A 27,964-nucleotide genomic window follows, 5' to 3' on the forward strand; every position below is an offset into this window, starting at 1 on the left:
AGCAGGTCTACAGGTGTCTTTCTCTCCGCCTCTCTGTCTTCCCTTCCTCTCTCCATTTCTCTCTGTCCTATCCAGCAACAATGACATCAATAACAACAACAATAATAACTAGAACAACAATGGGAAAAAAAGGGCAACAAAAGGGAAAAATAAAAAAATTAAATAAATTAACTGTATATACTCAGAACACATTAAATGTTCAGTATAAGTAAAATGAACTTAAAGATGTCATTAGAGATAGCAAATCTATAGTAAAGTCAGAAATTTGTACTTGACATGTTATTTTTTGTTTTAAAGTGAATCTATAACTTTGCCCCTATTTTAAAATATAATTTCCAGGTTCAATCACCTGTATCACCATAGTCCAGAGCTAAGCAGTGCTCTGGTAAAAAAAAAAATAAGTAAATAAATATGAAATAAAAACAACAAGGGCAACAAAAGGGAATAAATAAGTAAAATAAATATAAAAAAAATAAATATGAAATAAAATTCAAGCAGCCTAGGTCATGGGCCAGTGGTAGAATGCTAGACTTGTAAGCATGAGATCCTGAGTTTGATTTTGGGTAAAAAGTAACACACAGGGAGTCAGGCGGTAGTGCAGCAGGTTAAGTGCAGGTGGCACAAAGCGCAAGGACCGGCATAAGGATCCCGGTTGGAGCCCCGGGCTCCCCACCTGCAGGGGAGTCACTTCATAAATGGTGAAGCAGGTCTGCAGGTGTCTATCTTTCTCTTCCCCTCTCTGTCTTCCCCTCCCGTCTCCATTTCTCTTTGTCCTATCCAATAACGAGGACAACAATGGTAACTACAACAATAAAACAAGGGCAACAAAAGGGAATAAATAAATATTTTTAAGAAAGTAACACACAATTCACTTTATCAACTTTATTCATTCAAAGCACATATAGTAATACTTCATGAAGTGCCAATCTTATTTTGAATTCAAATTTACATCACTGAAGAGGACTCAGCTTAAATCTTGCAATTTCATGAGGCAGTTCATTCACAGAGCTGTGTAAATTCAGGCAATTTTTACAGAGCAAAAATTTTAGGATAGTTCTAGGATCCACACGTTTCCAAAATTTGAGGCAGTGTCTTGCTGTCTAGGATAGTTTTCTTCCATCTCAATCTGCTTCTCTTGAAAGCAAGCCATAGTTTTGGTTGGATAATTCAGATGCATCCTGAGACTTAGTCTTTTAAGAGCTGCCACAGAAACTTAAAGCTTAATTCAGTCTAATCAAAAGCTGTGGCTCTCTTCTGACAGTGTAAAATGGATAAAGTTGAATAAATTATGTTTGGGGTATGTCTGATTTTGCATTTAACTTTTTAAATCCCTATTTTTTAATGTGACCAGGTGCTTTTTCATTGTAAAATATGTGATTCTGTCGAGCACTAGGCAGCTCAGAACGGGAAGCTGAGTAGGACTTCTAGTTACCACCCAAATCCACTAATCCATAGGTAGAGTGGGAATTGGAATCCCTGCATACCCATCAACAAAGGTTTTTTGTGTGTGTGAAATTTCAAACTTTACTCTTCTGTAAACCACTATGAATTGCATTTCTTAGATCAGGGGAAATAACTTGACAAATCTGACCTTTCTATAGCCTAGACTTGAGCATACCACTAAGTACAAATTATTCAATAGCTATACTGTGTTACTCTTTCTAAATATCCCAAACTCTGACTATACATGGACAGAGCATGGGACAATTAAATCCATGCTGCTTACCCAAAGGCACATGACCTGAACCCCCTTTGATGTAGGTAATTCAGAATGGCAAGGCTAGAAGTGCACTGAATGGTTATCTAGGCCACCTTTCACTTTTTAGATCAAGAAGTTGAGGCATGGGGAAAAAAAAGTCTGTTCAAGGTCACTTGTGTTTATAGCACACTCAGGTTTTCTGTCCCTGGTCCAGTGCTTACCTGGATATCCTGCAGCAGCTTACCTGGTTCAAGTCCTATGCAAGTTCCCCGAGATAAGGTACTAGGGACATAGTTTGCTAGTACCTATAACTTCCTGAAACTTTTTACTATGATGAAACACACTGTAAGACTTCCCCCTCCCAGTCTGTGGCAAAACTTAACACTTATTTGCACGGTAACTTATGAGAGCTGCTATTATCACAGGCCCCATTTTACAGGTGAGAAAGCCGAGACACTCTGAGATGACAAAACTTGCCCAAGGTCACAATGGAAGATAAAAGAATTCAGTGTCAAATCAAGGGAGTGTCAAATCAGTGTCAAGGGAGTTTAGATCTAAACCCATGCTCTGGATTCAATTATATCTTAGAAGGAACTACCTATTTGAGAAAGGGAATAAGATGCTTGTAGTAGCCAAATGACTTTTTTTTTTTTTTTTGTCTTTGTACTCCAACTTTAGCCTCCCAAAATTCTTATTCTCCCATGCTTTCTCTCCACACACCATTTCCTCCCAGCAGAAACTTCTTGGCAAATTCAATCTTTGTGTTGTCTACCCCAACTCACTGTCCAGGCCCGTCTCTGCCCATTCATCTTCCAAAGGATAACCAGTTGTCCAGTTTATAAACTCTGATTTGACTTTAATTTAATAAATTAAATTCCAAGCCATCACACAGCAATGGACATCATCATTTCCCAACAGACAGGTGCAGCCAGCCCTGCTCTTGCTCCAGCATCACAAATTCCTTAAATAACGTCCCTAAAAAGCCATCTCTCTGAAAGGCTTCCCACAGGCTCCTGACTTCCTCCCTCCCCCTCCCAACAGAGCCACAGCTCATAGAGAAGGCAATCAAATACAAAAGCTGGTGGGGAGGCAGGGAGGTGGGGAGTACCTGCCCCCCATCCTGGGCACCAGCTGCCTGGCTTTCCATGTGCTGCCGATGTCCTCAGAGGCAGTCACTGGTGCTGGTCAGAGTGGGGATCTGAGGGAAGTATGGGAGCCCCATCCCAAAGGGAGTGGTCTACTCTCCTGGGACAGGAAAGAAGGGTTATCTGGGAGAGATGCCCTCTATCATCCTGAATCACACATATAAATAGAAAAAAAGAGAGAGAGAGAATAAATAAGGGAGGACCAGCTGAGGAGCTGAACATCCTAGGATTCCTGTGAGGGGACAGTGCAACAGTGAGCAAATAGTTGAGGGATGCCTGCATACGCCAGGGCAGCCCTCCTCTCACTCCCTCTTCACTGTCCTTGGCAATGGGAGTCCGCCTCTCACAAGTTTCTCATTGTTACGTGCCCTTCCTACCAGCTCCACAGACTGAGGGAACATGGTTTCCTGCAGCCCAGATAGCTTTGTGAGCCCTGGCTATTGGGAGTCCAGGAAGAGGAGTGGAAGGGGAGTTGGAGGAGTGGGCTGAGAAGACTCCTACCCTCTGCTAGCCTGGGAGGTGAGAAATACCCTCAGAGCTGGGGGCTGGGGTTGCCATTGGCCTTGGGTTTGGATTTGAAGGAGAAACGTTTGATGAGGCGACGAGAAAAGCTGCCAGCCTTCTTTCGGACACTGGGAGTGGCTGTGGTGTTGGAGAGGTCATCGTGTGATTGGCTCAGACCAGCTTCCTTCTGGCGAGGCCTCCGGCGGAAGATGAGCTTAGTGCCACTGCGCAGGAAGCTCACTGTGGGGGTAAGATGGGAGGTTGAGGCGGAGAGAAGACACAATGGGATGGGGTGAGGCCAGGAACAGAGAGAGGGCCCAAGATGGAGGCATAGAAAATGTGGACCAGAAGCTGTCCCTTGATCTGAAATCTAGGTTTCCTCAGGAAAGAAAGTAGAAAGAAAACATGCCCTTTATCCTTCCAGAAAGAAAAACGGTGGTGCTCAAGGCCTCTGAGTGCACCTCTGGCTACAGCCCATGAGGAGGAAATGTCATGGAGTCTGTTAAGGACAGATGGGCAACTGGGCCTCTTTCCTAATGAAATGACAAAGGCTAATCAGGGTGTCCCTAAAAGCCTATAAAATCATAAAGGGCCAGATGGATTGACAGTGACTTGTTTACCAAATTCCAGAATGTGAGCAGGAGAACTTCAAAGAGGTAAATTCAGGACCAACATAATGAGAAAGGTTCTTATATAGCAGGCTTTAGGCTGAGGAATCTCATTACTCCAAGAAATGAGGCAGGCTTAAATCATGCTTAAATACAATTGTGGCTGACAGACTCAGTGGCAAAAGATGTTTGTGGTAAAGATGTTTGTGGGCAAGTCTACAGCTGTCACGGACTGTGTCCCTGTCACAAAGACACACCTAGAGTTGGCCTACTTAAGCTATCTAAGACTCATAGGGAAGGAAGTATATGATGAAGGGGAAGGAGAAACAAGAATGAAGCAAGTGAGATAAGTGTTTAAACCCAGAAAAAAAGACAAATAGAAGTCAAGGGGAATCTTCCAGCATTCCTTCCTATCACCCGAGCCAGTATGATCCAGGCCAAGATGCAAAGTATCAAATTCCCCCACTCTAGTCCAGCTCAGCTGAAAGAGGCTGGAGACCATGGTGATCCTCTAGGGGAAAAAGGCAAACTAGCTAGTGGCTCCCAAGTTCCTAACTGTCCCTCTGGATCCAGGTCAGGATGACGGGGCTGGGGTACCCTACTAACATCACCTCACCTTTGTGATCCTTGAGACTTCGGGTCTCCAGGGCACCAGTAGACCCTGTTTCCGACTCAACATCATCCACCGAAGGCCTCTCTGAGATGTCTGAACGCGTTGTCTCATCTGCTTCCTGGACACTTGTAGGACTGGAGAGGGCATCTAGGGGTCCTGGGGACATGGCTGGTGGGTCTGAGGGAGGTGAGGAGGGCCCTCCACTGGTGCTTGTATCATCCTGCATGGAGGCTTCCAGGGATGCTGCATAGCCCAGAGATAGTGCCAACTCGTCCTGATCAATGGGTACCTGACAGGAAGGCCCAATTGTGGTAGGCAGGACTGACCCGCTAGAGCCTCTCTCTTTCAGCTCCTCTCCCCAGAGCCCTGTTACCTTGGAAACACCAGAGATGATGAGAGTGCTACGCTTGGTGGGTGTCTTCTTGGCTGCCCGCCCACTGGGCTCAGTCAGCTGGCGAATCGCCGTCTCTGCCACAGGGTCCAAGCCATTGGAAAGGTGGCTCTCCCCTACTAGGGGTACAGAGGATGGATGTGCTAACTCCTCTCAGCTCCTTTTTGGACTGCAGCTCCCAGGCCCCTCCCAAAGTAAGTTTTGACTCTTGCACCCCTCAGGTTGCCCCCCCATGCCAACCAATGGCCCACTCACGGCTGCTGCTGTGGGAAACACTGCTGGGGCCACTACCCTCACTCAGCACTGTCGTGGTCTTCTCGGTCACCTCCACCTTGGACGGGGAGCGGGAAGGGGAGTCTGGTGGGTGGGGGAGGGTCAGTGAGCTGGGAGGTGCTTCCAAGTGGTCCCCACCCTCATTATCTTTATTGTGATGCAGATTTTGGATGACTCAGAGGGATGATTAATCTCAAGAGTGGTTAGGAAGATGTATGGGGACTAAGAGACACTACCGGAATCAGTGGGGGGTGTGGGAAGCACCAAAGGACTCACTGAAGAGATACCATGAAGGCCAGGGTTCCTGGGGAGGGTTGACCCCTAAAAATGGGAGAAATCCTATGGAGGTCTCTAAGGTGGGGAAGCTTGTCATAAAGGCCACTAAGCATGATAGAGGATCCCAGAGTGTTGAAGGTAAAAGGCAACATTAAGACAATCAAGCAGTTGGGACTAGGGGAGGAGGGGACCTGTGATGAGACAGAGGGAACCTGGCAAGCTGGTGGATCTAGAGGATCCAAGGGAGAGTGGAACAGCTGGGGAGGTGGAGGGGAAGTGGAGAGAGACAAAGATAATAAGGAAGGTGGCGAATCAGGGGAGGGAGAAAGAAGACTCTCCCTGACACTGCCCTGTCCTGTCATGGCTCTGTAGTTGGGGTCCCTGGCTAAAGCCAGGCTCCCAGGTTCCTCCTTTTTACCTATTTTGCCATCAACACGGGGCCGGGACTGGACAGTGGTGACTGTTGTGACAATGGTGCCATCAGGCATGATGGTACGATCCAGCTCAATCTTCTTGGTAGGTGTGATGCTTGGACGAGGCGTGGATGGGGTGGGAGTGCCTAGGTTGCGGGGGGAGCCCTCCTCATACTGAAGCTGACAGGTGTAAGAACAAAGAAGAGGGCCTCAGAGGCTGCCCTCCACCCACCCCAACTTCTTCCTTCCCCAGGAGTCAGTATCTCACCTCCACTGCCACAGTGGCTGCTGGTCCCAGGACTTTCCCTGGTCCAGGGGTAAGTGGGCACACTTGTCTTCGGGACAGTGGTCTGGAAGAGGAGCCCACAGGCAGTGTAGCTTGGCCTAGGAGTTCAGCTGCCAAAAAGAGAGTCGATGTAAGATGGGTCAGTAAAGCACCCACACCTAGCACCCACCCAGAGGTGCTCTCTCCAGCCCCACACTCACCTTTTCCACAAGTGCTGCTCCTCAGCACTTTGAGGGTCAGCTCCCGACTCTGGGGGCACAGATCCCTGTGGCCAACACAAGGTGGAGGAGGGAGGGGAAAATTAGCAAACCAAATCCACTTTTGCATTAATCACAGGTGAGAGACAGAGAAAGATGTACAGAAATGAGATGATATAGGGGCCTGGGATGGAGTATCTGGAAAGGGTGTTATTTCTCTGGCTCAAAAAGCAAAATAAAAAGTGTGTGTGTGTGTGTGTGTGTGTGTGTGTGTGTGTGTGTGTGTGTGTGTGTGTGTGATGCACACAGTACAAGTGCTCCAATGATAATGATTCATATTCTGTGTGTTTTTTTTGGGGGGGGGAACAGGAGGTGCTAGAGATCAAATCCAGGGTCTCATATGCAAAGCATGGGATCTACCCTTAAGCTCAGTCCTAATTCACACCTTCTAAGTACTCTCTGCCCTTGAGAATGGGAGACCTCCCTCCTCAGCTGGGCATTCAAATCCTCCCCAGTCCTGCCCCATCCTGCCTTCACAGTCTGTCTATGTAAACCACCCTCTATTCTTTGTTCAAGCTGTACCCACTGCCAAGAACACTGTTCTCTCACATTCTGTTGAAACTCTACTCTTGTTCCTTTTTTGTTTGTTTGTTTGATTCATGTCTTAACTGCATTGGTGAGACACTGCCGAGTAATTTTTTTTTAATTTTATTTATTTAATTTTTTTGAGAGAGAGACACAAAGAGAGAGAAACACTAGAGCACTGCTCAACTCTGGCTTATGGTGGTGCGGGGGATAGAAAGTGGAATTTAGGAGCCTCAGGCATGAGAGTCTGTTTGCATAACATTATGCTGTCTCCCCTGCCCAACTCTACTCTTGTTCTAAGGTATGGTTTAAATGTCACCTCCTTCATGAAGCCATACTGATCCTTGTTTTGCTGTGGGGATTAATCTCCCCCTACCTAAGCACTTCTTTTTTTTTTTTTTTTTAATATTTTATTTATTTATTCATGAGAAAGATAGGAGGAGAGAGAAAGAACCAGACATCACTCTGGCACATGTGCTGCCAGGGATCAAACTCAGGACCTCATGCTTGAGAGTCCAAAGCTTTATCACTGCACCACCTCCCGGACCACCTAAGCACTTCTAAAACACTCTGGGCAAACCTTCACTCACTCATACCATCCTCTTTATGTGCATAAGTCTACCTCTAATCTGTGACTCATGGGTGGAAGACAGATAGATACCTCTTGGTTGTGTCTGTATCCATAAAACCTGAGCTACCCTGGCATATAGTAGCTCACACCAGGGTTTACAGAAAAGTGCTGTGCTGGAACGATATGCTCCTCAATCTGCCCATGGGGGGTTGGCGGTGGGGAAACACTGTTTGGTTGTTCTTTTTGACTTACTATGTCTGTGATGAAAATGGTCACAGAGAGCTGGGGAGACAGCATAATGGTTATGCAAAAAGACTTTGAGGCCTGAGGGTGAGAATGGGGCATCTTTCCTTACAGTGCCAGGTCCTCACTCCACTCCACATCTGCACCAGCCTTTGCAGGCTTGGTCCACTTCTGCTGCATGGGGTTGTCGAGCTCAGCAACACAGCATAGTTCCCCAGTGCCTGGAAGGAACCAGAGATGAGGTGTTTGGCTCAATGCTAGTAGCCCCGGCAGAGCTAGAAGGGTCATAGTCTAGACAGAGAGGCAGGGAACATCTGCAACTGTGGCCTTGGCAGCTGCTTTTCACACTCACCTTCCAGCTCACCTCCCAGATGAGATGCTCGGAGCTGCCGTAGGAATAACCGGATAGATCTGGGGATGGCTGGCTGGACTTGGGGCACTGTGGGTGGCTTCTCATTGGCTACCTAAGAACCAAAGGAAAAAAGAGCAAGAATCCTGACTTAGTACCCTGGGGTCAGCATGCCTATTGATGATTATTTCAGTTCCTCCTTACCAGGCCTCCAGTGGCAGAGCAAGCCCTGAGATTGACCATCATGGCAGGCTGGGTGCTGACTATGGCGTCCTTGATCAACTCTTCAAGGGTAGAGAGCTCTACTTGCTCCTCACCCCTCTGTAGGGAGGGGAAAAGTCAAGAGATGGGGCCCCAGCTCTGTCTCCCCTCCCGGTTCCACTTTTCCCTTCCCCATCCTGCTCTCTTACCTGCCTGGCCTGCAGCTTGGGAAGCACCGTCAGGCTGAGCTCCGGGCGATCTGTGAAGGTCCAGGACACCAGCAACCCCTCTCCAGGGATTTCCTCCAGGTTGACTTCCAACTAAGGACAAGGGACAAAGGGTGTGGGTTGACCTGCCCTGCTCTTCTGACAGCTCCCCTCTCCTTATAGCCCTTCCCTTCCCAAAGGTCATTCCAGAAAAGAACCAGACTGCAAGGGATGAGGCAAGTGAACCACCCCCCCGCTTGACACTGAACCCTACATCCCCTTCAACCTGTGTTGGTGGCAGTGTCAGAGTAACGTGGTAGGTCTCCATAGAGACGGCAGCAGGGGACTGCTGGGTCACAGAGACTGGGAACTGCATCTCCTCAGCAGAGATCTGGCAATGCAGAACCTAACATGGGTGAGGCAAGGAGGCAAACGAAGGTCAGACATGGAAAGAGGGGTCCTCTCTACCTTACCCTACCCTATAGTGCACCAGTAGGCCCATCCTAACTTCAGTACTCCTTGGGACTTCACTTTTTTAAAAAACTTATTTTTTAAATATTTATTTATTTATTCCCTTTTGTTGCCCTTGTTGTTTTATTGTTGTAGTTATTATTGATGTTGTTGTTGGATAGGACAGAGAGAAACGGAGAGAGGAGGACAAGACAGAGAGGAGGAGAGAAAGATAGACACCTGCAGACCTGCTTCACCGCCTGTGAAGCACCTCCCCTGTAGGTGGGGAGCCAGGGGCTCGAACTGGGATCCTTATACCGGTCCTTGCACTTTGCTTTGCACCACCTGTGCTTAATCCGTTGCGCTACCGCCCGACTCCCTCACTTTTTTTTTCTAAGAAGTCATAAACCAATGAAAGAGTCTGATAAAAACCAAAGGCTCCTCTCCCCAGAAAAACACAGGCATGCACACATGTATGTAACTTCAGCAGGATTCCCACACCTCCCTAAGCCAATTTTTAGGTCCCTAAGGCATTCATAGACTTCAGGTTAGGAAGCCTAGAACTAAAGGTAATGATTGGTCCTATAGAAGGCAAAGCCCAGACTCTTACCATGGTGTGTTCTGATTGGTCTACGTAGGTCACGTGACTGACGCTGGTTCTGGGTGGGAGTTGTGACACCTCTTCGAAGATGATCTGGATGGAGCTCTTTGGGAATAGCATGGGCACAGTATCAGGTCTCTGGAGCTGACCCTCACAGGGTTGGCCTGCTTACTTGCTGGCTGGGCCCTAGCACTGCAGTGGCTTCAGCTGCAAGCTGGCTTCGGGCCCCTCCTTGGCTCAGGACTTTGGGACAAGAAATGCTTCCCTTAAACCATCTCTCCAGAAGCCTACAGATGCCAGAGACCACTGAGAGCTAGAGAAATAGACCATCCCAGAGACTAGATCACCTGGAGCTTAAGACCTTAACTTCCTCCTGGAAGAGCCTTGCTCTTCTTCCCTCTATGTTCCCCTTCACCTCCCACTTTGCCCCAGATAAAGGTATGCATAGAAGAAAGAAAAAAAAAGGTGTGGGTCCCCACTTATCTGAAATGTCTGGATTGAATGAAGCATGACTAAGTATAGGTGAAGGTTACTGAGTTTCTTACTCAAGACAAAAGTTAAAAAAAAAAAAAAAAGGCTAACCCCTTCTCCAGATAAATAGGATATGAAGGCTCAAGAGCATCACTCTCTCCATATTGTTGGAAAAGAAAACTAGCTCAGCATGGACCTGGGACACTTTATATGGCAGCTGGGAAGAAAAGCTATCTTAGAAGGTACAAGGATCCAGTAGACTGGCTAATTAATTCCTCCAAGCAGACAGGTTTTTTTGTTTTTGTTTTTGTTTTTGTTTTTGTTAGGGAGCAGAAAGCTGCTTAGCTTAGTTCTTGAAAGAGCTTCCTAATTCTTCCACAGCTGTGGAAGCAACCTACTGTAGCCCTAGTCAGGAAGTAGATTTGAGGTGGGGGCACAACTCTTTCATGGATCTTTTGATGGAGGGAAAAAAATCCACAAGGTTCATTTGCCTGGCAAACCAAGGAAGTCAACTTTTATGCTCCATATAGCTGTCTTATTCACAGCCAGGCCCAGAAAGATGGGAGATGGATGCTTAGAACTTCAGTCTCCCCTCTGCCTATAAGTAAAGCCAATGTCTGAGTCAGCTTTCCTGGGGAATCACTTCCGACCTAGGGACAAGGTACAGAAAGGACTGGGTGGAGGTGAAAGGTGTAGACTGACAGATGCCATCTGGCTTGCTTCTGGCCACTTGAGCAAAAGAGACAGGCAGTCTGGCCACTTCTGTCTGAGCCTCTAGGGATTGAGTAAAGAAAACCTTTATAACCCTGACCCCTAGAAATGGACATGCCTCTAAGCAAGGGGAGATGAATTGTAGGGAGAGGTTATGGATCCCTTTAGATGGAGGTCTCTACCTTCCATCCCCGCCTCAATCTTATGACCTTGCTTCCTGCCCCACTTCCTGGGAGGCCAGATGCCCATGGTGCAATGGGACTGATCAGCAACTGACCCTCAAGGGGTAGCTCCAGACTCATGTGCTTGGAAGAGCAGGGACTGTCAATCACTCAACATATAAACAGCAGGTCATCTTGGAGGAGAAGGCTGTGTCAGAATGTAGCTTTGAAGCTTCTGAGGGATAGGGGGTCGATTCAGGTTCCCTGGTATCTGACTATATGGGGGTTTGGGGAATGCAATGCTAACTGGGTGTGGTAGCATGAGAAACGGGCAAATTCTGCCTGCAGGTGCACCTGTCTCCAGCACCCCCGCCCCCCCCCCCCCACAACACAACCAACAGCACCCAAGCTAGGCGGAAGTGCCCTCAGGCACAGGGATTAGGGTTGCTATGAGAACAACTTGTGCAGGGTTTGAAGCCAGACTACCTAGCCCACAGGAATAGAGGATTTGAGGTAGTACTGGATGTCTACAACCTCCAGCTTCACCTGCACTCTTTTCTCCGATGCGAAGGAAAAGAGAAGCTAGAGGGCTCCTCAGTTGAACCCCACCTCCATTGGGTCCCCCTAGCAAGCACAGTCCCCTTTTACTCTCCCCACCCATCACCCTCCGCTGAAAGACCCAGGAGACCTTAGTGCTCCTGTCAAACTCACCCTGTCCCTGCAGGCCTGCTCGTTCAGCGCTCGCACCCAAGCCCGCTGCCAGTTCTCCCGGAAAGATCTGAAGGCGAAGAGCGACGCCAGGAGGCTCCGGACTCCTGGCTCCGCGGGGACTCCGGCCCGACTCGCCCGCAGCCGCAGCAGCGAGCGCCACACACCCAGTTCTCGCATGGAGCCCGCCGGCTCGGCAGGCGAGACGGGTCCCGGGCCCCGGCCCCTGCGAGCCCGCGCCAGCCACAATCCCCGGGCATACTGCAACAGCCAGCCGAAAACCGTGAGCAGCGAGGCGGCGAAAAGGATCAGCAGGGCCACCCAGCCCACGTCCCGCTGCCCCCAGCCTGGATCCATTCTCCGCGCGGGCTCCGGTCGCGGTCCCGGCTCAGCTCAGCCGCTGCCCCGGGGGAGCATGGCCCGGGCGGGCCTCGGGGCTGGGGCGGGCTCCCCCGGGGCTGGGCGCGCGGGCTCCGGAGCTCTTCGGAGCTGAATGCCCGGGACTAAGCAGGAGCCACTGAGCGAGAACAGGAGCTCTTAAAGGGGGTAGTGGGGGGAGATCGCAACGCCGAGGTTCCTCTCTCCGCAGTCCTGGCCCTTCCTGGGCGGGTCCGGCAAGCAGACCCTGGGTTAGTCGCGGGCCAGCTCCCGGCTCCTCCCACGGCGCGGGCCCCGCGGGCCCCGGGCGGGGACTCGCCTGCAGAGACGCGGGGGCTCGCGTCCGGCACCGGGTCCCGGAGGGCTGCGTGCGCAGAACTGACACTGACAACACGGCCGGCGCCCCGCCCCCACCCGCCCTTAAAGGAGCCGCACCCGGGCTGGGCGGGGCTTGGCAAGAGCTGTGCTCTGGCACTAGACGAGGATGGGTAGGAGGGAGAGTCCGGCGTTGAAAATAGGCGGGATCTGTGGCTACCCTGCCCCGTCCAGGAATCGGGGTCTTCCCCCTCGCCCAAGTATTTGCCGAAAGTGGGCGGGAGTCACTCCACTCACCTTTGAGGCCGCCTCTGCGTCCACCCACGCTTCTTAGCTCTTCGTAATTTACTCGCCTGCGGGGTTAAGAAGGAGGTGACCCCTGCTGAGAGAATCACCCCCTTCTCACAACACCCCCAGGAACAGCAGTTTCTGGCTGAAGCGAAGCTCTGGGTAAGCTGGTACACAGCATCTCTCCCTGAGAGCCTGGCAGAGTTTCAGCCGCTCCAGCAGAATCCAGCGTGTTAAAAGGATGAGAACAGAACCCCACTAACACCCTCCTTGCACCATGGAACTAGAACGGAGGGGCTCCCCTGCTAACCCTCTTGATCGAGTGGATTGATTCTGGAGATAATCTCCAAAGTCGGAGGCTGCTTCTGTTTTTAAAAATAATATGTTTCAATATATATATATATATATATATATATGTTTCCAGGGGTCGGGCGGTAAAGCAGCGGGTTAAGCGCACGTGGAGCAAAGAGCAGGGAGCAGCTGACGCATCCCAGTTGGAGCCCCCTGCTCCCCACCTGCAGGGGAGTCGCTTCACAGGCGGTGAAGCAGGTCTGCAGGTGTCTGTCTTTCTCATCCCATCTCTGTCTTCCCCTCCTCTCTCCATTTCTCTCTGTCCTATCCAACAATGAACGACATCAACAATAACAATAACAACCACAACAAGGGCAACAAAAGGGGGAAAAGATGGCCTCCAGGAGCAGTGGATTCATGGTGCAGGCAGAGCCCCAGCAATAACCCTGGACGCAAAAAAATATAATATATTTCCATAGTAACAGCTCCTGCTTATGGAACACGTGTAGAGGGGGTGGTGCTGAGGAGGGAGCTGGCAATGCAGCACTGGACTATCAATAGATTCAGCCAGAAGATCCAGCGATCCAAATATGTGCTATCCCAACAAGCACCAAACAATGATGTCATGGGTACACTCTGGCCTCGGGATTCAATACATTTCCTTGATTTAAGAGAGGACATTCAATTTCTCATGAACAGAGACTCGCTAGTGCTTTCTGGAAGAAGGGAAAAGAAAATCCTATAAAAGACTCAAAAGTAATACCCCAGTCTTCAAGAGGTCCTTCTCTATTTACCATACAGCAAGTGCTTTAGCACACAGAGCTTTCCACAAAGAGTGAAACTGGGAGGCCATGAATCTAGTCAGCAGTCTGAGGCATGAACACATGAGAGTAAGCAATGCCTTCTGAAGTGGGGGACTGCAGAGCCAAGAGATCCTGGTAGATGAGCAACAGAACATCTAAGGGAGTGAGGGGGCAGCAGCCAAGAGCATCCCTGGATTTGCTGTAATGGGATTGTGGGTTGATGAGTTAATCTGACTAAGACTCCTGTGTATCATCATGGACTCCAAAAACAATGGAACCTGCATTTCTTAATTTTTTAAATATTTATTTATTCCCTTTTGTTGCCCTTCTTTTATTGTTGTAGCAATTATTGATGTTGTTACTGATGTCTTCATTGTTGGATAGGACAGAGAGAAATGGAGAGAGGAGGGGAGACAGAAAGAGGGAGAAAGACACCTGCAGACCTGCTTCACCAATTGTGAAGCAACTCCCCTGCAGGTGGGAAGCCGGGGGCTCCAACTGGGATCCTTATGCCAGTCCTTGCTTTGCACCATGTGCACTTAACCCACTGCGCTACCGCCCGACTCCCATAATGATTATTTTTTTTAAAAAATTCTTTCCTGAGGCACCAAAGATCCCAGAATCAGTCCTGAGCACTAGAATGCAAAGGTTACCACAAGCAAAGAACCTAGCTCAACCCCCTGGTCCCCACCTGGAGGGGGGAAACTTAAGAAGTGATGAGGTCTCTCTCCTTCTCTATCTCCCCCACCCCCTCTCAATTTCTGTCTCTATCTTAAGTAAGTAAAATAAAAGTTTTTTAAAAATCCCCAACGGGTTAAGCACACGTGGCACAAAGGGCAAGGACTGGCCTAAGGATCCTGGTTCAAGCCCCCGGCTCCCCACCTGCAGGGGAGTCGCTTCACAAGCGTGTCTTTCCTTCCCCCTCTATCCTCTCCTCCTACCTCCATTTCTCTCTGTTCTATTCAATAATGATGACATCTATAACAACAGTAATAATAACTACAACAATAAAACAACAAGGGCAACAAAAGGGAATAAATAAATAAGTATTTTTTTAAAAAATCCCCAGCACCACTATAAGCCAGAGCTGAACAGTACTCTAGTAAAAATAATAATATTAATGATAATAATTTAGTTTCAAGGAGTCTCCCTAATTAGCCACTTCTTACTTAGACTTCTAGCACTAACTTTATTCTGCCTTGTAGTTGTTTGTCAACATGTCTGCTTTTCCCATTCACCAGGAAGCTGCTAAAGAGTTGGAGCTGTGGGAGTCAGGCGGTAGCACAGCGTTAGGTTAAGTGCACTTGGTGCAAAGTGCAAGGACCAGCGTAAGGATTCTGCTTGGAGCCCCTGGCTCCCCACCTGCAGGGGAGTAGCTTCACAAGTGGTGAGGCAGAACTATAGGTATCTTTCTCTCACTCTCTCTGTCTTCCCTCCTCTCTCCATTTCTCTCTGTCCTATCCACCAATGATAATATCAATAACTACAACAAGGGCAACAAAAGGGAATAAATAATTTTTTTTTTAAAAAGTTGGAGTTCTATCCTGCTCATCTCTTTTTATTTATTTATTTATTCCCTCTTGTTGCCCTTGTAATTTTTTATTGTTGTTGTTATTGATGTTGTCGTTGTTGGATGAGACAGAGAGAAATGGAGGAGGGGAAGACAGTGAGGGGGAGAGAAAGACAGACACCTGCAGACCTGCTTCACCACTTGTAAAGCAACCCCCTACAGGTGGGGACCTGGGGGCTCGAACCAAGATTCTTACGCAAGTCCTTGTGCTTTGCATTATGTACACTTAACCAGCCCCCTCAACACTCATATTTCTACATTGTCTCTTTCCTTTGAAAAATCCTTCATGTCACTCCAATGGTGTAGGAGATTTTAGTGTTTACTTTCAGCTCATAACATTTAATAAACAGGGAAAACAACAGGAAGAAAATGAGTAAAACAGCTGCCTAGCCAAAGCCAGATATGATCCTGCAAGTGTCCTAGCCCCAGATTATTAAAGCTATTTCATAGTCTTTCTAGACACTGTGGAAAATTTTTGGAACAGGTTCTGTTGACCAGTCAGATATACTAGTGGGTTGACCTTGCTTACTGGGAGATTCTCAAGGGTCCATGGTAGGAAATTTACATCTCAGACTTTGAAACTAGCTCTGTTCAGCCCAATAAACCGAATGAAATCATTGACAGCTCTCCTGATCTGTGAGTCCTAAGGCCAGCTTCAGCATTGGGGGCAAGCACTTTGAACTTCTACCAGGAAAAACATGTAAGATGTAAGGCCATGTCATGCATGTGTGCATGTGTGTGTGTTTTCTGATGCTGTTACTGTTATTTTGTTTCTTCTCCTTCTTCTTCTAAATCACTGGGGCTTCACCACTCCAGGGGGACTCTCTCAAGTAGAAAGACAGAGACAGGGATAGACAGAAAAAAAGACACTATAGCACTGAAGCTTCCTTCATGGAGTAGGGGATTGGCTCCAAACCTGTGAACTGGATATGACAGAGCAAGCATACTATCCAAGCCAGCTATCTTGCTCATCTTGTTTCTCCTTTTCATTGGTCAGATAATCACCTGGGCATTTACCATCCTGGGAACAGAAATGTTCAGATTATAAGACAAATAGCCTAGAATCCATATTCTGGTAGTAACATGTAAATGTGAATGATCAATCTTATCTTACATAAGCCTCCCCCCCATGCCCCTACCTTTTACCAGTGTGAGGATGTGTGGGAGACAGCTAATGATCTCTGATGAAGAGACAAAGGTTCCCAAAGTCAGCCTAGGAAGGGCTATATATTAGTACTGACCCCCCCAAATAAAGAAAAGGTAATAGATGCAGATTGTCTGTCAGACCTCCAGAGAGTCTCAGCCTGCTTCTGATCAACAAGATTTCTAAATGCTGTCTCCTCTGGGGCTCCCACAAGCTCCTGGCCCTCACTACACCCCCACCCCACTTGGAAGGTTTCTTCACACTTGTTATCTACTGCAACCTTTGGAAATCTTTGCACTGTCTTAAAAGCCTCTTACTACCTCTGGCCACAACTAAAACTAATAGCTCGTTTGGATAGTGTGTTGCTTTGCCATGTGTATAACCCAGGTTAGAGAGTGTCCTCCACCACAGTGAAGAAACCTTTGGAATTGTAGTTTCTTTTCCTGTCTATCTCTGTCCCTATCTGAAAAAGGCAGTCTGGAGTAGTGAATCCACACGGGTGACCAAAAATAAATAAACTAATTGCTCTCTCCATGTGCTTTCACCCCCCTCTTTTGTACCTATCAAATCCAGATCCAGTCAGTGTGATGATGCCCTGCATACAGATGTTTGTCTGTGGTCTGTGAGATGGCCCACTGAATAAAACTAATTATTAAACTCTCAAGCAGGAGGTCCTGAGTTTGATCCCCAGCAGCACATGTACTAGAGTGATGTCTGGTTCTTTGACTTTTTCCTCTTATCTTTCTCATTAATGAATACATAAAATCTTAAAAAAAAAACACAACAGATATGTTTATCCTTAGCCCCATGAGGACACTCTAGGAAAACACTTGCCTCCGGGGAATTTCTAGTCTAAGAGGCACAGATGCCCACAAGTATACATATACATACAGAGAAAAACAATACCAGTGAGGTAATACTGAAAAAAAAAAAAAAACTTGTGGAACACTATAAATCTGGGAATATATATGTATCTCACATGTAGATTTGTTTTGTTATTGTTGATCAGAATCACCTTTTTTTTAAAAAGCCACCTTCAAGTAGAAAGGGATTTTCATATTTGGTATATGTGCTGCTGAAGCAAGCACATATGATTTTCATATTTGGTTTTGAGAGACAGGAGGGACTATTTTTAGCTGTAAAAAGTTCAGCCTACCTTGAAGTCTGGTGCATGTTGTATTAGAAGAAGTGAACAAAATGCCAGGATATTTGAGTCATCCCCTAGTTCTCTCTCCTCTCTTAGGAAAAGAAATAATTTGCCCCTTATGAGCCTGTGGGAAACTATAAATGATAAACTGTTATTTGCATTCAAACAGATACAACAAAAGCATTCATTCTAAAGAAACAGGGAGGGAGTGCGGGGTAGACAGCATAATGGTTATGCAAAGAGACTCTCATACCTGAGGCTTTGCTGTCCCAAGTTCAGTTCCCCTGAAACATCATAAGCCAGAGCTTATCAGTGCTCTGGTTGGTAAAGGAGAAAGAAAGGAAGAAAGAAAGAAAGAAAGAGAGAAAGAAAGAGGAAACATGGAGATGGGAAAAGAAAGAAAGAAAGAAAGAGAAAGAGAGAAAGAGAAAGAAAGAAAGGAAGGAAAGAAAGAAAAAAAAAGAAAAGAGAAACGTGGAGATGGGAGTTGGGGGGTAGCGCAGTGGGTTAAGCGCACTTGGCACAAAGTGCAAGGACCAGCATAAGGATCCCGGTTCAAGCCCCCCCCCCCACCTGTAGGGGAGTCGCTTCACAGGCGGTGAAGCAGGTATGCAGGTGTCTTTCTCTCCCCCTCTCTGTCTTCCCCTCCTCTCTCCATTGCTCTCTGTCCTATCCAACAACGACGACATCAACAACAATTATAACTACAACAATATAACAACAAGGGCAACAAAAGGGAATAAATAAATATTTTAAAAAGAAGAAGAAAAAGAAAAACCTGGAGGGAGAAAGCTGACTGGGGTAGTTGCCAGGCTCACAGGAAGCCACGTGTAGGATCCGACTCTCCTGCTTCCTTAGATCTTTCCAGAAGCTCAGCCTCACCTCCTTGGTTTGGGAGCTTGGCACATGGTAATGATCCTGGGCCTATAGGAGCCAAGTACCCGGTTAAATCCAAGATTTGAGGGCATTGCCAGCACCTTTAGTGATGAAGCGTCCCGCTGGGTTAGTTGCATAGCAACTAACTGCTATTGTGGGGGTAGGAGATGGGTGAGATTTTGAAGGAACAGTACCTGATCAAGGACAGAAAAGCATGGAGTACGCAGGGCTTTTCAAGGTCTAGGCTTTAGAATTCACAAGGTGTGACCTCTGCTCCACATGCTTGACCCTGCGAGGTTCCCCATAGCTTTCTGTAGCTATCTTCCGGGATCCAGAAGCCCTGCAGAGCAAAAACAGCGTACTGGCCCTTTAAACTGGAATTACTGGTGCGGACTAATTAAAAGGGACGTGGAAGCAGGAGCTAGCTTGGGACTCGTGGTACAGGAGGCGTTCATCTTGCTACCGGGCAACATTTTCCACTGTGCGCCTTTAATATGAAATTAGGGTTATATCCGCTCTTGTTTACTTTCCTTTATTTACTTTTCCATACTTCAAGACGGCTCACCTTTTGAATAAAGGATAAAATTTAAAATGACACTGCTGTTGCTTTTCTTCTGCCCATAGTAAAAATGGCTACCGACACCCTCAGTAGCGATGTTTGCCCTAAGAATAAGATCCGGGCGGAAACTGTACGTGGGTAAACACTGATGGGCAGAGCCAAGGTTGCTTTGTAGCGGCTTGAGGGAGTGCGGAGAGCGGCTCCTGTGACACTTGCGTGCCTGCTCAGGTTGGTGTGGGGAGAGCCAGCCGCCCCTCCTTGCCGGGGGGCGCTCAGCGGGACCCCCCAGCTTGCGGGTTAGCGGAGGAGACGGCGAAGCGGGCACTGACCGATCACCATGTGGGCCTTCCCCGACGTGCCGGCGCCGCTGCTGGTGAATTTGATCGGCTCGCTCGTGGGATTTGTGGCCACATTCTTCCTCATCCCCGCATTCCGTGACCATTTCATGGCCGCGCGCCTCTGTGGCCAGGACCTCAACAAATCTGACCGGCAGCTGATGTGAGTGGCAGCTCACGGGTCCCGGGACAAGGGCTGCGGAAGCAGGGCAGGTGCAGGGAGGGTGCCCAATTTCCTCAAGAAAGGGAGAGTTAACCTAGTAGTGAGAACTGGCAGGAATAGGGAAAGGGGTGGGGGTGATCCCTCAGGTGTATGAGGCACTTTAGGAGCGGACACACCCTCCCCAGGTAGGTTGCAGTAATACTGGCACTAGTGAGTGACCACTCCCCATTTCCTTTTCCCCTTCAATCCCCCGTCGCTGCTGGGCCACAGCCCAGAGTCTCAAGGAGTGATCAGCGGTGCTGTTTTCCTTATCATCCTCTTCTGCTTCATCCCTTTCCCTTTCCTGAACTGCTTTGTGGAAGAGCAGTGTAAAGCCTTCCCTCACCATGAAGTAAGTGCCTGTAGCTGGGGCAGGGAGCTACCTGAGTCGGTGTTAAGGAGACTTGGGAAGGAGGGGGCGGCGGTAAGGACTGAAGAATGAATGAAAAGACAGGGAATCTTGAAAGTTAAAGTGGGCATAGGCTTGAGCTGTGACCTGCCCGAGGCCGCCCCCCCCCCCCCCCCAGTTTGTGGCCCTCATAGGTGCCCTCCTTGCCATCTGCTGCATGATTTTCCTGGGCTTTGCCGATGACGTACTGAATCTGCGCTGGCGCCATAAACTACTGCTGCCCACAGCTGCTTCACTACCTCTCCTCATGGTCTATTTTATCAACTTTGGCAACACGACCATTGTGGTACCCAAGCCCTTCCGCATGATTCTTGGCCTACATCTGGACTTGGGTGAGTAGCCCTGTCACTATCTCTGGCCCCTTGTTTTCTCCATATCTACCCCCCCCCATCCATTACTGCATCCTCTAAGTGTCCCCGCTTTAGCTCTGTGACTTCTCAGATCCTTTCACTCATCATCCTCCCGTCTGTTCTCATCACTTTTCTTAGAAGAGTATCCTTAAATCCTCATTATGTATGTGGCACTCTTACTTTCTTCTCTCCCCAGGCATCCTGTACTATGTCTACATGGGGCTGCTGGCAGTGTTCTGTACCAATGCCATCAATATTCTAGCAGGAATTAATGGCTTAGAGGCTGGACAATCACTAGTCATTTCTGCTTCCATCATTGTCTTCAACTTGGTGGAGCTAGAAGGTAGGTGGGATTGCAGGCAGGGAAAGAAAAGTCTTAAGGGCCTGAGACTAACTTTGAGGAATTAGGCTGGGTGGGGTGGTAGTAGTGCTATAATATGTGAGTACTTATAGATCAGGGGAGCTATTTACAAATCAAAAGGAAGAACTACTAAATGTGAGAAGCAAAAGGAGTAACTTTGTCATTGAGAACTAAACAGGCACTAATAGGTAGGTTTATATTCAATATAAACAGTTTCACTGAACTCCAAATTCATGGCAGGGTTGCTGTGATTATAATACTGTTAAGACAAAAACCAGCCCTTTGTAGCCATGTCTGAGCATAGACGAAACGACAAGACCGCTGTATATCCCTTGAATATGACCAAGATCACCCTTCCCTTTCTGACTAACCAGAGTAGTTAGTGGCTTCGTTATGAAAACTCAGTTCCTCCTACTTCTTAGATAAAAATTAAATAATCTGAGAATTACTCCTGCTGACAGTATCTCAGGGCAAATGTATGCCTCTTGCATTCTTCCCAGAATTACTTAAAGCAAATCCTACAATAAATTACTTTAACACTTACTAGTTAGTGATTTTCAGAGTCTCCCTTGTTCCTTGCTCTAAGAAGTCAGTAAACTCAGCCTTAACTATAGTTTATCTTTGGCTGAAAAGTGTAAGAACCAAGGTTACATAGCAAGGAAGTAAAGTTTTATTTAAATCTAGGTGTGAACACTATAAACTAAATATTAAGACATTAACCACTTTAGAAAAGCTTCACAGCTCAGGGAAATTGTACAATGGTAACATACAGGACTTGCCACCAACAGCTGGAACTTGACTAGTGCCCTGGTCAAAAGAAGGAAAAGAAATAGGGCTGGGTGGTGGCACACCTGGTTGAGTGGACACATTACAGTGTTCAAGGACCCAGGTTCAAGCCCCCAGACCTCCCCTACAGGGGGGAAGCTTCACTAGCAGTGAAACAGTTTTGTAGGTGTCTCTCTATCCCTCTCTCTATTCCTCTCTAGATAGATAAATATTTTAATAAAGAAAATACGGGAGTCCGGTGGTAGTGCAATGGGTTAAGTGCAGGTGGCACAAAACACAAGAACAAGCATAAGGATCCCAGTTTGAGCCCCTGACTTCCCACCTGCAGGGGAGTCGCTTCACAAGCAGTGAAGCAGGTCTGCAGGTGTCTTATCTTTCTCTCCCCCTCTGTCTTCCCCTCTCTCCATTTCTCTGTCCTAACAACGATGACGTCAATAACAACAATAATAACTACAACAATAAAACAAGGGCAACAAAAGGGAATAAATATTTTTTTAAAATTTTAAAAATAAAAAAATACCAAAAAAAAAAAAAGGTAAGAAAGAAAAAAAGATTTATCTTCATCTGGGTTTCCCACCCTTACTTAAAAAACAAACTAGGAAAAAAAAAAAAAACTAGAGGGAGCTGGGCAGTAGCACTACGTGTTAAGCACACGTGGCACAAAGCATAAGGATCCCAGTTTGAGCCCCCATCACCTCACCTTTGCGGGGAAGGGGTCGCTTCACAAGTGCTAAAGCAGGTCTGCAGGTGTCTTTCCTCCTCTCTTCCCCATCTCTCTCGATTTCTCTCTGTCCTCTCCAACAACAACAGCTATAACAATAATCACAACAGGGAATCGGGCAGTAGCACAGTGGGTTAAGCGCACATGGCACAAAGGGCAAGGACTGGCATAAGGATCCCAGTTCGAGCCCCGGGCTCCCCACCTGCAGGGGGAGTCACTTCACAGGTGGTGAAGCAGGTCTGCAGGTGTCTGTCTTTCTCTCCCCCTCTCTGTCTTCCCCTCCTCTTTCCATTTCTCTCTATCCTATCCAACAATGACATCAAGAACAACAACAATAAAACAAGGGCAACAAAAGGGAATAAATATTAAAATAATAATAATAATAACCACAACAAGGGCAACAAAATGGGAAAAATAGCCTTCAGGAGCAGTGGATTCGGAGTGCTGGCACTGAGCCCCAGTGATAACCCTGGAGGCAAAAAAAAAAAAAAGTAGTAGAAGAAGAAGGAACAATAGCAGCAACTACTGATTTGTGGCCTGGGGTTTGAGATAGAAGTTTGGAGTCACAAGTATGAGGTCCTGGGGCCAGGTGGTGGCTACACACCCAGTTGAGCCACACATGCAGTGTGAGCTCCCAAATTTTTATTTAATTTGATTTTAATTTTTTAATATTTATTTATTTTCCCTTTTGTTGCCCTTGTTTTTTATTGTGGCTATTATTGCTAGTTTTTATTGTTGCTGTTATTAATGCCTTTGTTAGACAGGATAGGACAGAGAGAAACAGAGAGAGGAGGGGAAGACAGAGAGAGAGAGAGAAAGACAGACACCTGCAGACCTGCTTCACCGCTTGTGAAACGACTTCCCTGTAGGTGGGAAGCCAGGAGCTCGAGCCAGTATCCTTACTCTGGTCCTTGTTCTTCACGCCACCTGTGCTTACCCACTGTGCTACCTACCACCCAACTCCCTATTTATTTAATTTAATTAATTAATTTATTTATTTATTTATTTTGCCTCCAGGGTTATTGCTGGGGCTTAGTGCCTGCAGCATGAATCCACTGCTCCTGGAGGCCATCTTTTCCCCCTTTTGTTGCCCTTATTGTTGTAGTAGCCTTGTTGTGGTTATTATTGTTGTTGTTGATGTCTTTTATTGTTGGATAGGACAGACAGAAATGGAGAGGAGGCGAAGACAGAGAGGAGGAGAGAAAAATAGACACCTGCAGACCTGCTTCACCGCCTGTGAAGTGGCTCCCCTACAGATGGGGAACCGGTGGCTCGAATCGGGATCCTTACGCCGGTCCTTGCACTTTGTGCTACGTGCGCTTAACCTAACTCTGCTCTACCACCCAACCCCATTTATTTATTTTTAATGATTATTTACTTATTTACTAGAAAGATAGGAGGAGAGAGAAAAAGAACCAGACATTATTCTACTGCATGTGCTGCTGGGGATCAGTCTCAGGACCCCATGTTTGAGAGAGAATCTATTGCTTTATCCACTGTGCCACCTCCAATTCCACAAACTTCCAGGTTTGATCCCAAGCACTACATGTGTCAGAGTATTGATCTGGCTTCTCTCTCCACTTTCTCCCTATCTGTACCTCATAAAATAAATAAATTGGGAGTCGGGCAGTAGCGCAGTGGGTTAAGCGCACGTGGCACAAAGTGCAAGGACCAGCATAAGGATCCCGGTTCAAGCCCCCGGCTCCCCACCTGCAGGGGAGTCGCTTCACAGGTGGTGAAGCAGATCTGCAGATGTCTTTCTCTCTCCTTCTCTGTCTTCCCCTCCTCTCTCTATTTCTCTCTTACCTAACCACCAATAATAACAGCTATGACAACAATAACAAAAATAACTACAACAAGAGCAATAAAAATGGAAAAGGTTGCCTCCATAGTGGATTCATAGTCAGGCCCCAGCAGCAACCTTGGAGGCAAAAAAAAAAAAAAAAAGTTAATTAAAAATATATATATATTTATTTTCCCTTTTGTTGCCCTTGTTTTTTATTGTTGCAGTTATTATTGTCGTTATTTGATGTCGTCATTTTTGGATAGGACAGAGAGAAATGGAGAGAGGAGGGGAAGACAGAGAGGGGGAGATAAAGATAGACATCTGCAGACCTGCTTCACCACCTGTGAAGTGACTCCCCTGCAGGTGGGGAGCCAGGGGCTCAAACAGGGATACTTAGACTGGTCCTTGTGCTTTGCGCTATGTGCGCTTAACCCGCTGCTCTACTGCCCGACTCCCAAAATAAATAATTTTTTAAAAAAATAATAATAATGAAGAAGAAGAAAATAAGTTCATGAAAGAAGTGAAATATTGGGAATTGCCGGACTGACATAAAATGGCTAGTGAGTTCTTGAATATAACTTGGAAGAGGTGGACAGTTCAACTTGGGAAAGAACTTAGCCAAAACATAGGACTGAGTTATGGAGGTGAAGCGGCTGTCACGTTTTTTGTTTTCCCTTGCTTCCAAAGGTGATTATCGGGATGATCATATCTTTTCCCTCTACTTCATGATACCCTTTTTTTTCACCACCTTGGCATTGCTGTACCATAACTGGTAAGTAGTCCTTGGGGATGGGGAGGGAAGTAGTGGTGGGGGTGGGAAGGCACACTATGGAACACACATCTTCTGATGGAGAAGCTAATCTGTGTACTTCTATGTGGAGTATGTTTGGGGTTTCTGATATTGCTGTCTACCCAGCACTTGCAGATAAATGTTATGGGGCCCCTAGGAATTGATAAATTCAGGGCTTTGGGGCTTTGAGACCTTGAGAGTTGAAAAGCTGGAATCTCCAGTAAGCAGAAAGTAGAAATCACATGGCTCATTTTGCAATGCATAAGGACCCAGGTTCAAGACTCTGGTCCCCCACCTTCAGGGGGAAGCTTTGCAAGTGGTAAAGCAGTGCTGCAGATGTCTCTGCCTCTCTTCCTCTCTATCTCCCCCCTTCCCTCTCAATTTCTGACTTTCTCTATCCAATAAGTAAGTAAAAGATCGTAAACACATAAAAATAAATTTTTTAAAAAAAGAAACCTTTAAAAACATTGAGAAGGAAGAGTGTGGAAATAAAGAAGGGAACAGAGACACCTGCAACACTATTTCACCACTTGTGAAGCTCTGTCTGCACTCAACCAGGTGTATTACCACCTGGCCTCCTGAAAGTATTGGTAATGGTTCTTACCATGGCCTCAGATCTTCTCTCCCACATAGGTACCCATCCCGGGTGTTTGTGGGAGATACCTTCTGTTACTTCGCCGGCATGACCTTTGCCGTGGTGGGCATCTTGGGACACTTCAGTAAGACCATGCTGCTCTTCTTCATGCCTCAGGTGTTCAACTTCCTGTACTCACTGCCTCAACTCCTGCATATCATCCCTTGCCCTCGTCACCGTATGCCCAGGTAGCCACCTTGGAACTTGAATGAGACATCATAGCCTTTTCACATGGAATTATAAAGTCAACCTTATACAAAGACTGTGCAAAGGGAATTGACCAAAGACTGAGTAATATACATTTGTGATTCACATTCATCTACATAATTTTGTATAATGTACATTGCAACTCTGACCATATGGTAGTAAGCATGAGAAACAGATCTCAGGTTGCTTGACTCCCATTCAGCTCTGCCTAATAATTAACCATTGCCAGAAGTGTTCTGTTAGTAGTAGTCCAGTCACAGAATGCTCTCTTCTCCCCATGCAGACTCAATACTAAGACAGGCAAACTGGAGATGAGCTATTCCAAGTTCAAGATCAAGAGTCTGTCTTTCTTGGGCACCTTCATTCTAAAGGTAACAGGGTAAAAAGGAGGTAAGGGTCTAGTCTACCATTCTTAAGTCCCCTTAGTGGGGAACCTAGGCCTTCATACATCAAATCCAAGGGGGTTTTGGAAGTTTTAAGCAGCTCCTCATTCCTGAAGCATAGTTAGCTGAAGCATAGTTCTCTCCATCCCTGGCCTTTCTAGGTAGCAGAGAAACTCAGACTGTTGTCAGTGCGCCAGAGTGAGAATGAAGACGGTGCCTTTACTGAGTGTAACAACATGACCCTCATAAACTTGCTACTAAAAGTCTTTGGGCCCATGCATGAGAGAACTCTCACGCTGTTCCTGCTGCTGTTACAGGTGCGGTTTGGGATGGGCTTTGTACCTCCTTGTCTCTTATTCTATATGATTCTCACCCTAGTCCTTTTCACTTTGCAGATTCTGGGCAGTGTTGTCACCTTCTCCATTCGGTATCAACTTGTCCGACTCTTCTATGATGTCTGAGTCCCTCATCGTTGGTCTTTATTTCAGTCTCCAGGGTTCTTGACTCAGGTCAACTTATTTCCAAGACTGCCTCCTGATCAGACCTTCGCCACCCTTCATACTCCTCTAGATTTTGTTCTCAGCGTTTCCTCTATAATTATTGACATTCTAGACATTAGTCTTTGCCTAAGCCTCTTTAACTTGCCACTCTCCAGCTCCAGCCTGTGTTTGCAGCCCCCTAAGGTGGGATATTGCAGCCTCTAAGCAGTTATCCTCAATCTTATACACAGTGTTATACATGTATAATATTAAGGTTATACATGTATAAAATATTCTCAAGGAATGTGTTGGACCTGGGAGATAGAGACAGAGACTTGAATATGATTCAACATTTCACTACAGATTAAGTATTCCTGATTACTAAGAGCAGACTGAAATGGGGAGGGGTGCAGATAGGTGCTCCAAGTCTTGACAATAAAGTGTTATCTTCTTTCTCCTGTAGGTTTCCTATGTGAACATTTTAGGGTATATCCGAATTTATTATTTATTTTTACCAGAGCACTACTCAACTCTGGTGTATGGTTGTGCTGGGGGTTGAACCTAGGACCTTTGGTGCTTCGGGCATGAAAGTCTTTTTTTGTATAACTGTTATGCTAATCTCCCCAGCCCTGGGTAGATTGAGAAGGTTAGTGGGGGGCACCTTCCCCAAAAGGATACATATCTTTCTCCCTCTGTTTTTCTTCTTTCAGTACACCAGGTCCATTCTAGGAAAAAGTTGTTAGAACTGAGGCTAGTCAGAGCAGGTTGAATAAATACTGCAGTCTTCATACTTCAGTGTCACAGAGGGCTATGAGATAGATAGGAGCTACCCAATAGTACAGCCCTTTACAGACTTAATTTTTTTAAAAATATTTATTTATTTTCCCTTTTTGTTGCCCTTGTTCTTCATTGTTGTTGTAGTTACTGTTGTTGTTGATGTCGCCGTTGTTAGATAGGACAGAGAGAAATCTAGAGAGGAGGGGAAGACAGAAAGGCAAGAGAGAAAGATAGACACCTGCACACTTGCTTCACCGCCTGTGAAGCGACTCCCCTGCAGGTGGGGAGCCGGTGGCTCGAACCGGGATCTTTATGCCGGTCCTTGTGCTTTGTGCCATGTGCGCTTAACCCACTGCGCTACCACCCGACTCCCCCTTTACACACTTTCATGCCTAATGCAGTGGAGTTCCCAGGCTGGACCTGGAAATACCTTAACTCAGAACTGAGCAGTCCTCTGATTGGGGGGGGGGGAATTTATTACCCACTGGTTTTTGGCATTTTCTTTTATCATTTTCCATTTGCAGGACGGGAGGAGGTTGGAGAGGGTAACTAAACCTAAAAGAGATAGATCTTTACTCACCTCTTTAATTAAAAAAAAAAAACAAAAAAACACCCTATACTTGGGGGCCGGGCGGTTGCGCAGCGGGTTAAGTGCACGTAGCGCAAGGCGCAAGGACCGGCATAAGGATCCTGGTTCGAGCCCCCGGCTCC

General features: G+C 46.9%; 2 protein-coding genes across 9 annotated transcripts; one reads left to right on the forward strand and one right to left on the reverse strand.

Moving 5' to 3' along the window:
* Positions 1-867: 867 nt before the first annotated feature.
* Positions 868-18,795, reverse strand: C2CD2L (C2CD2 like). 4 transcript variants are annotated; one of them, XM_007523587.3, is made up of 17 exons: positions 18,669-18,795; positions 16,224-16,328; positions 12,653-12,708; positions 11,666-12,404; positions 9,621-9,716; positions 8,847-8,966; positions 8,564-8,674; positions 8,358-8,474; positions 8,157-8,268; positions 7,917-8,025; positions 6,409-6,473; positions 6,191-6,318; positions 5,928-6,102; positions 5,216-5,317; positions 4,943-5,076; positions 4,573-4,858; positions 868-3,588 (listed from the first exon to the last, which is right to left on the reverse strand). In XM_007523587.3, the coding sequence occupies exons 4-17, from the start codon at positions 12,017-12,019 to the stop codon at positions 3,377-3,379; spliced, it is 2,121 nt and encodes a 706-aa protein (XP_007523649.2). In that variant the 5' UTR covers positions 12,020-12,404; positions 12,653-12,708; positions 16,224-16,328; positions 18,669-18,795; the 3' UTR covers positions 868-3,376. The 4 variants fall into 4 exon arrangements, with proteins under 4 accessions (XP_007523649.2, XP_007523648.2, XP_060035903.1 ...); XM_007523586.3 differs by having other exon boundaries at positions 4,943-5,079; positions 18,669-18,794; XM_060179920.1 differs by lacking the exon at positions 18,669-18,795 and adding an exon at positions 17,608-17,901 and having other exon boundaries at positions 4,943-5,079.
* Positions 18,796-19,158: 363 nt separating this feature from the next.
* Positions 19,159-26,931, forward strand: DPAGT1 (dolichyl-phosphate N-acetylglucosaminephosphotransferase 1). Of its 5 annotated transcripts, none has more exons than XM_060179924.1 (9): positions 19,160-19,531; positions 19,802-19,922; positions 20,098-20,311; positions 20,526-20,672; positions 24,671-24,755; positions 25,407-25,595; positions 25,898-25,985; positions 26,159-26,314; positions 26,376-26,931. In XM_060179924.1, the coding sequence occupies exons 1-9, from the start codon at positions 19,371-19,373 to the stop codon at positions 26,499-26,501; spliced, it is 1,287 nt and encodes a 428-aa protein (XP_060035907.1). In that variant the 5' UTR covers positions 19,160-19,370; the 3' UTR covers positions 26,502-26,931. The 5 variants fall into 5 exon arrangements, with proteins under 5 accessions (XP_016043862.2, XP_060035907.1, XP_007523650.1 ...); XM_007523588.3 differs by having other exon boundaries at positions 26,393-26,931; XM_016188376.2 differs by having other exon boundaries at positions 19,159-19,531; positions 26,159-26,931.
* The last annotated feature ends 1,033 nt before the right edge of the window (positions 26,932-27,964 follow it).

The sequence above is a fragment of the Erinaceus europaeus genome, chromosome 20 (genome assembly GCF_950295315.1).
Source record: "Erinaceus europaeus chromosome 20, mEriEur2.1, whole genome shotgun sequence".
NCBI lineage: Eukaryota > Metazoa > Chordata > Mammalia > Eulipotyphla > Erinaceidae > Erinaceus > Erinaceus europaeus.

What these genes read in the sequence shown, in the direction of transcription:
- C2CD2L (XM_007523586.3), bottom strand. Translation starts at nt 12,019, where the DNA reads ATGGATCCAGGCTGGGGGCAGCGGGACGTGGGCTGGGTGGCCCTGCTG. An exon ending in GAGCAGCACTTGTGGAAAAG is followed by an intron (nt 6,319 to 6,408) that starts GTGAGTGTGGGG and finishes TCTTTTTGGCAG; the next exon opens with CTGAACTCCTAGGCCAAGCT. An exon ending in CAGCCACTGTGGCAGTGGAG is followed by an intron (nt 6,103 to 6,190) that starts GTGAGATACTGA and finishes TACACCTGTCAG; the next exon opens with CTTCAGTATGAGGAGGGCTC.
- DPAGT1 (XM_016188376.2), top strand. Translation starts at nt 19,371, where the DNA reads ATGTGGGCCTTCCCCGACGTGCCGGCGCCGCTGCTGGTGAATTTGATC. An exon ending in AAATCTGACCGGCAGCTGAT is followed by an intron (nt 19,532 to 19,801) that starts GTGAGTGGCAGC and finishes GCTGGGCCACAG; the next exon opens with CCCAGAGTCTCAAGGAGTGA. An exon ending in CCTCGTCACCGTATGCCCAG is followed by an intron (nt 25,596 to 25,897) that starts GTAGCCACCTTG and finishes CTCCCCATGCAG; the next exon opens with ACTCAATACTAAGACAGGCA.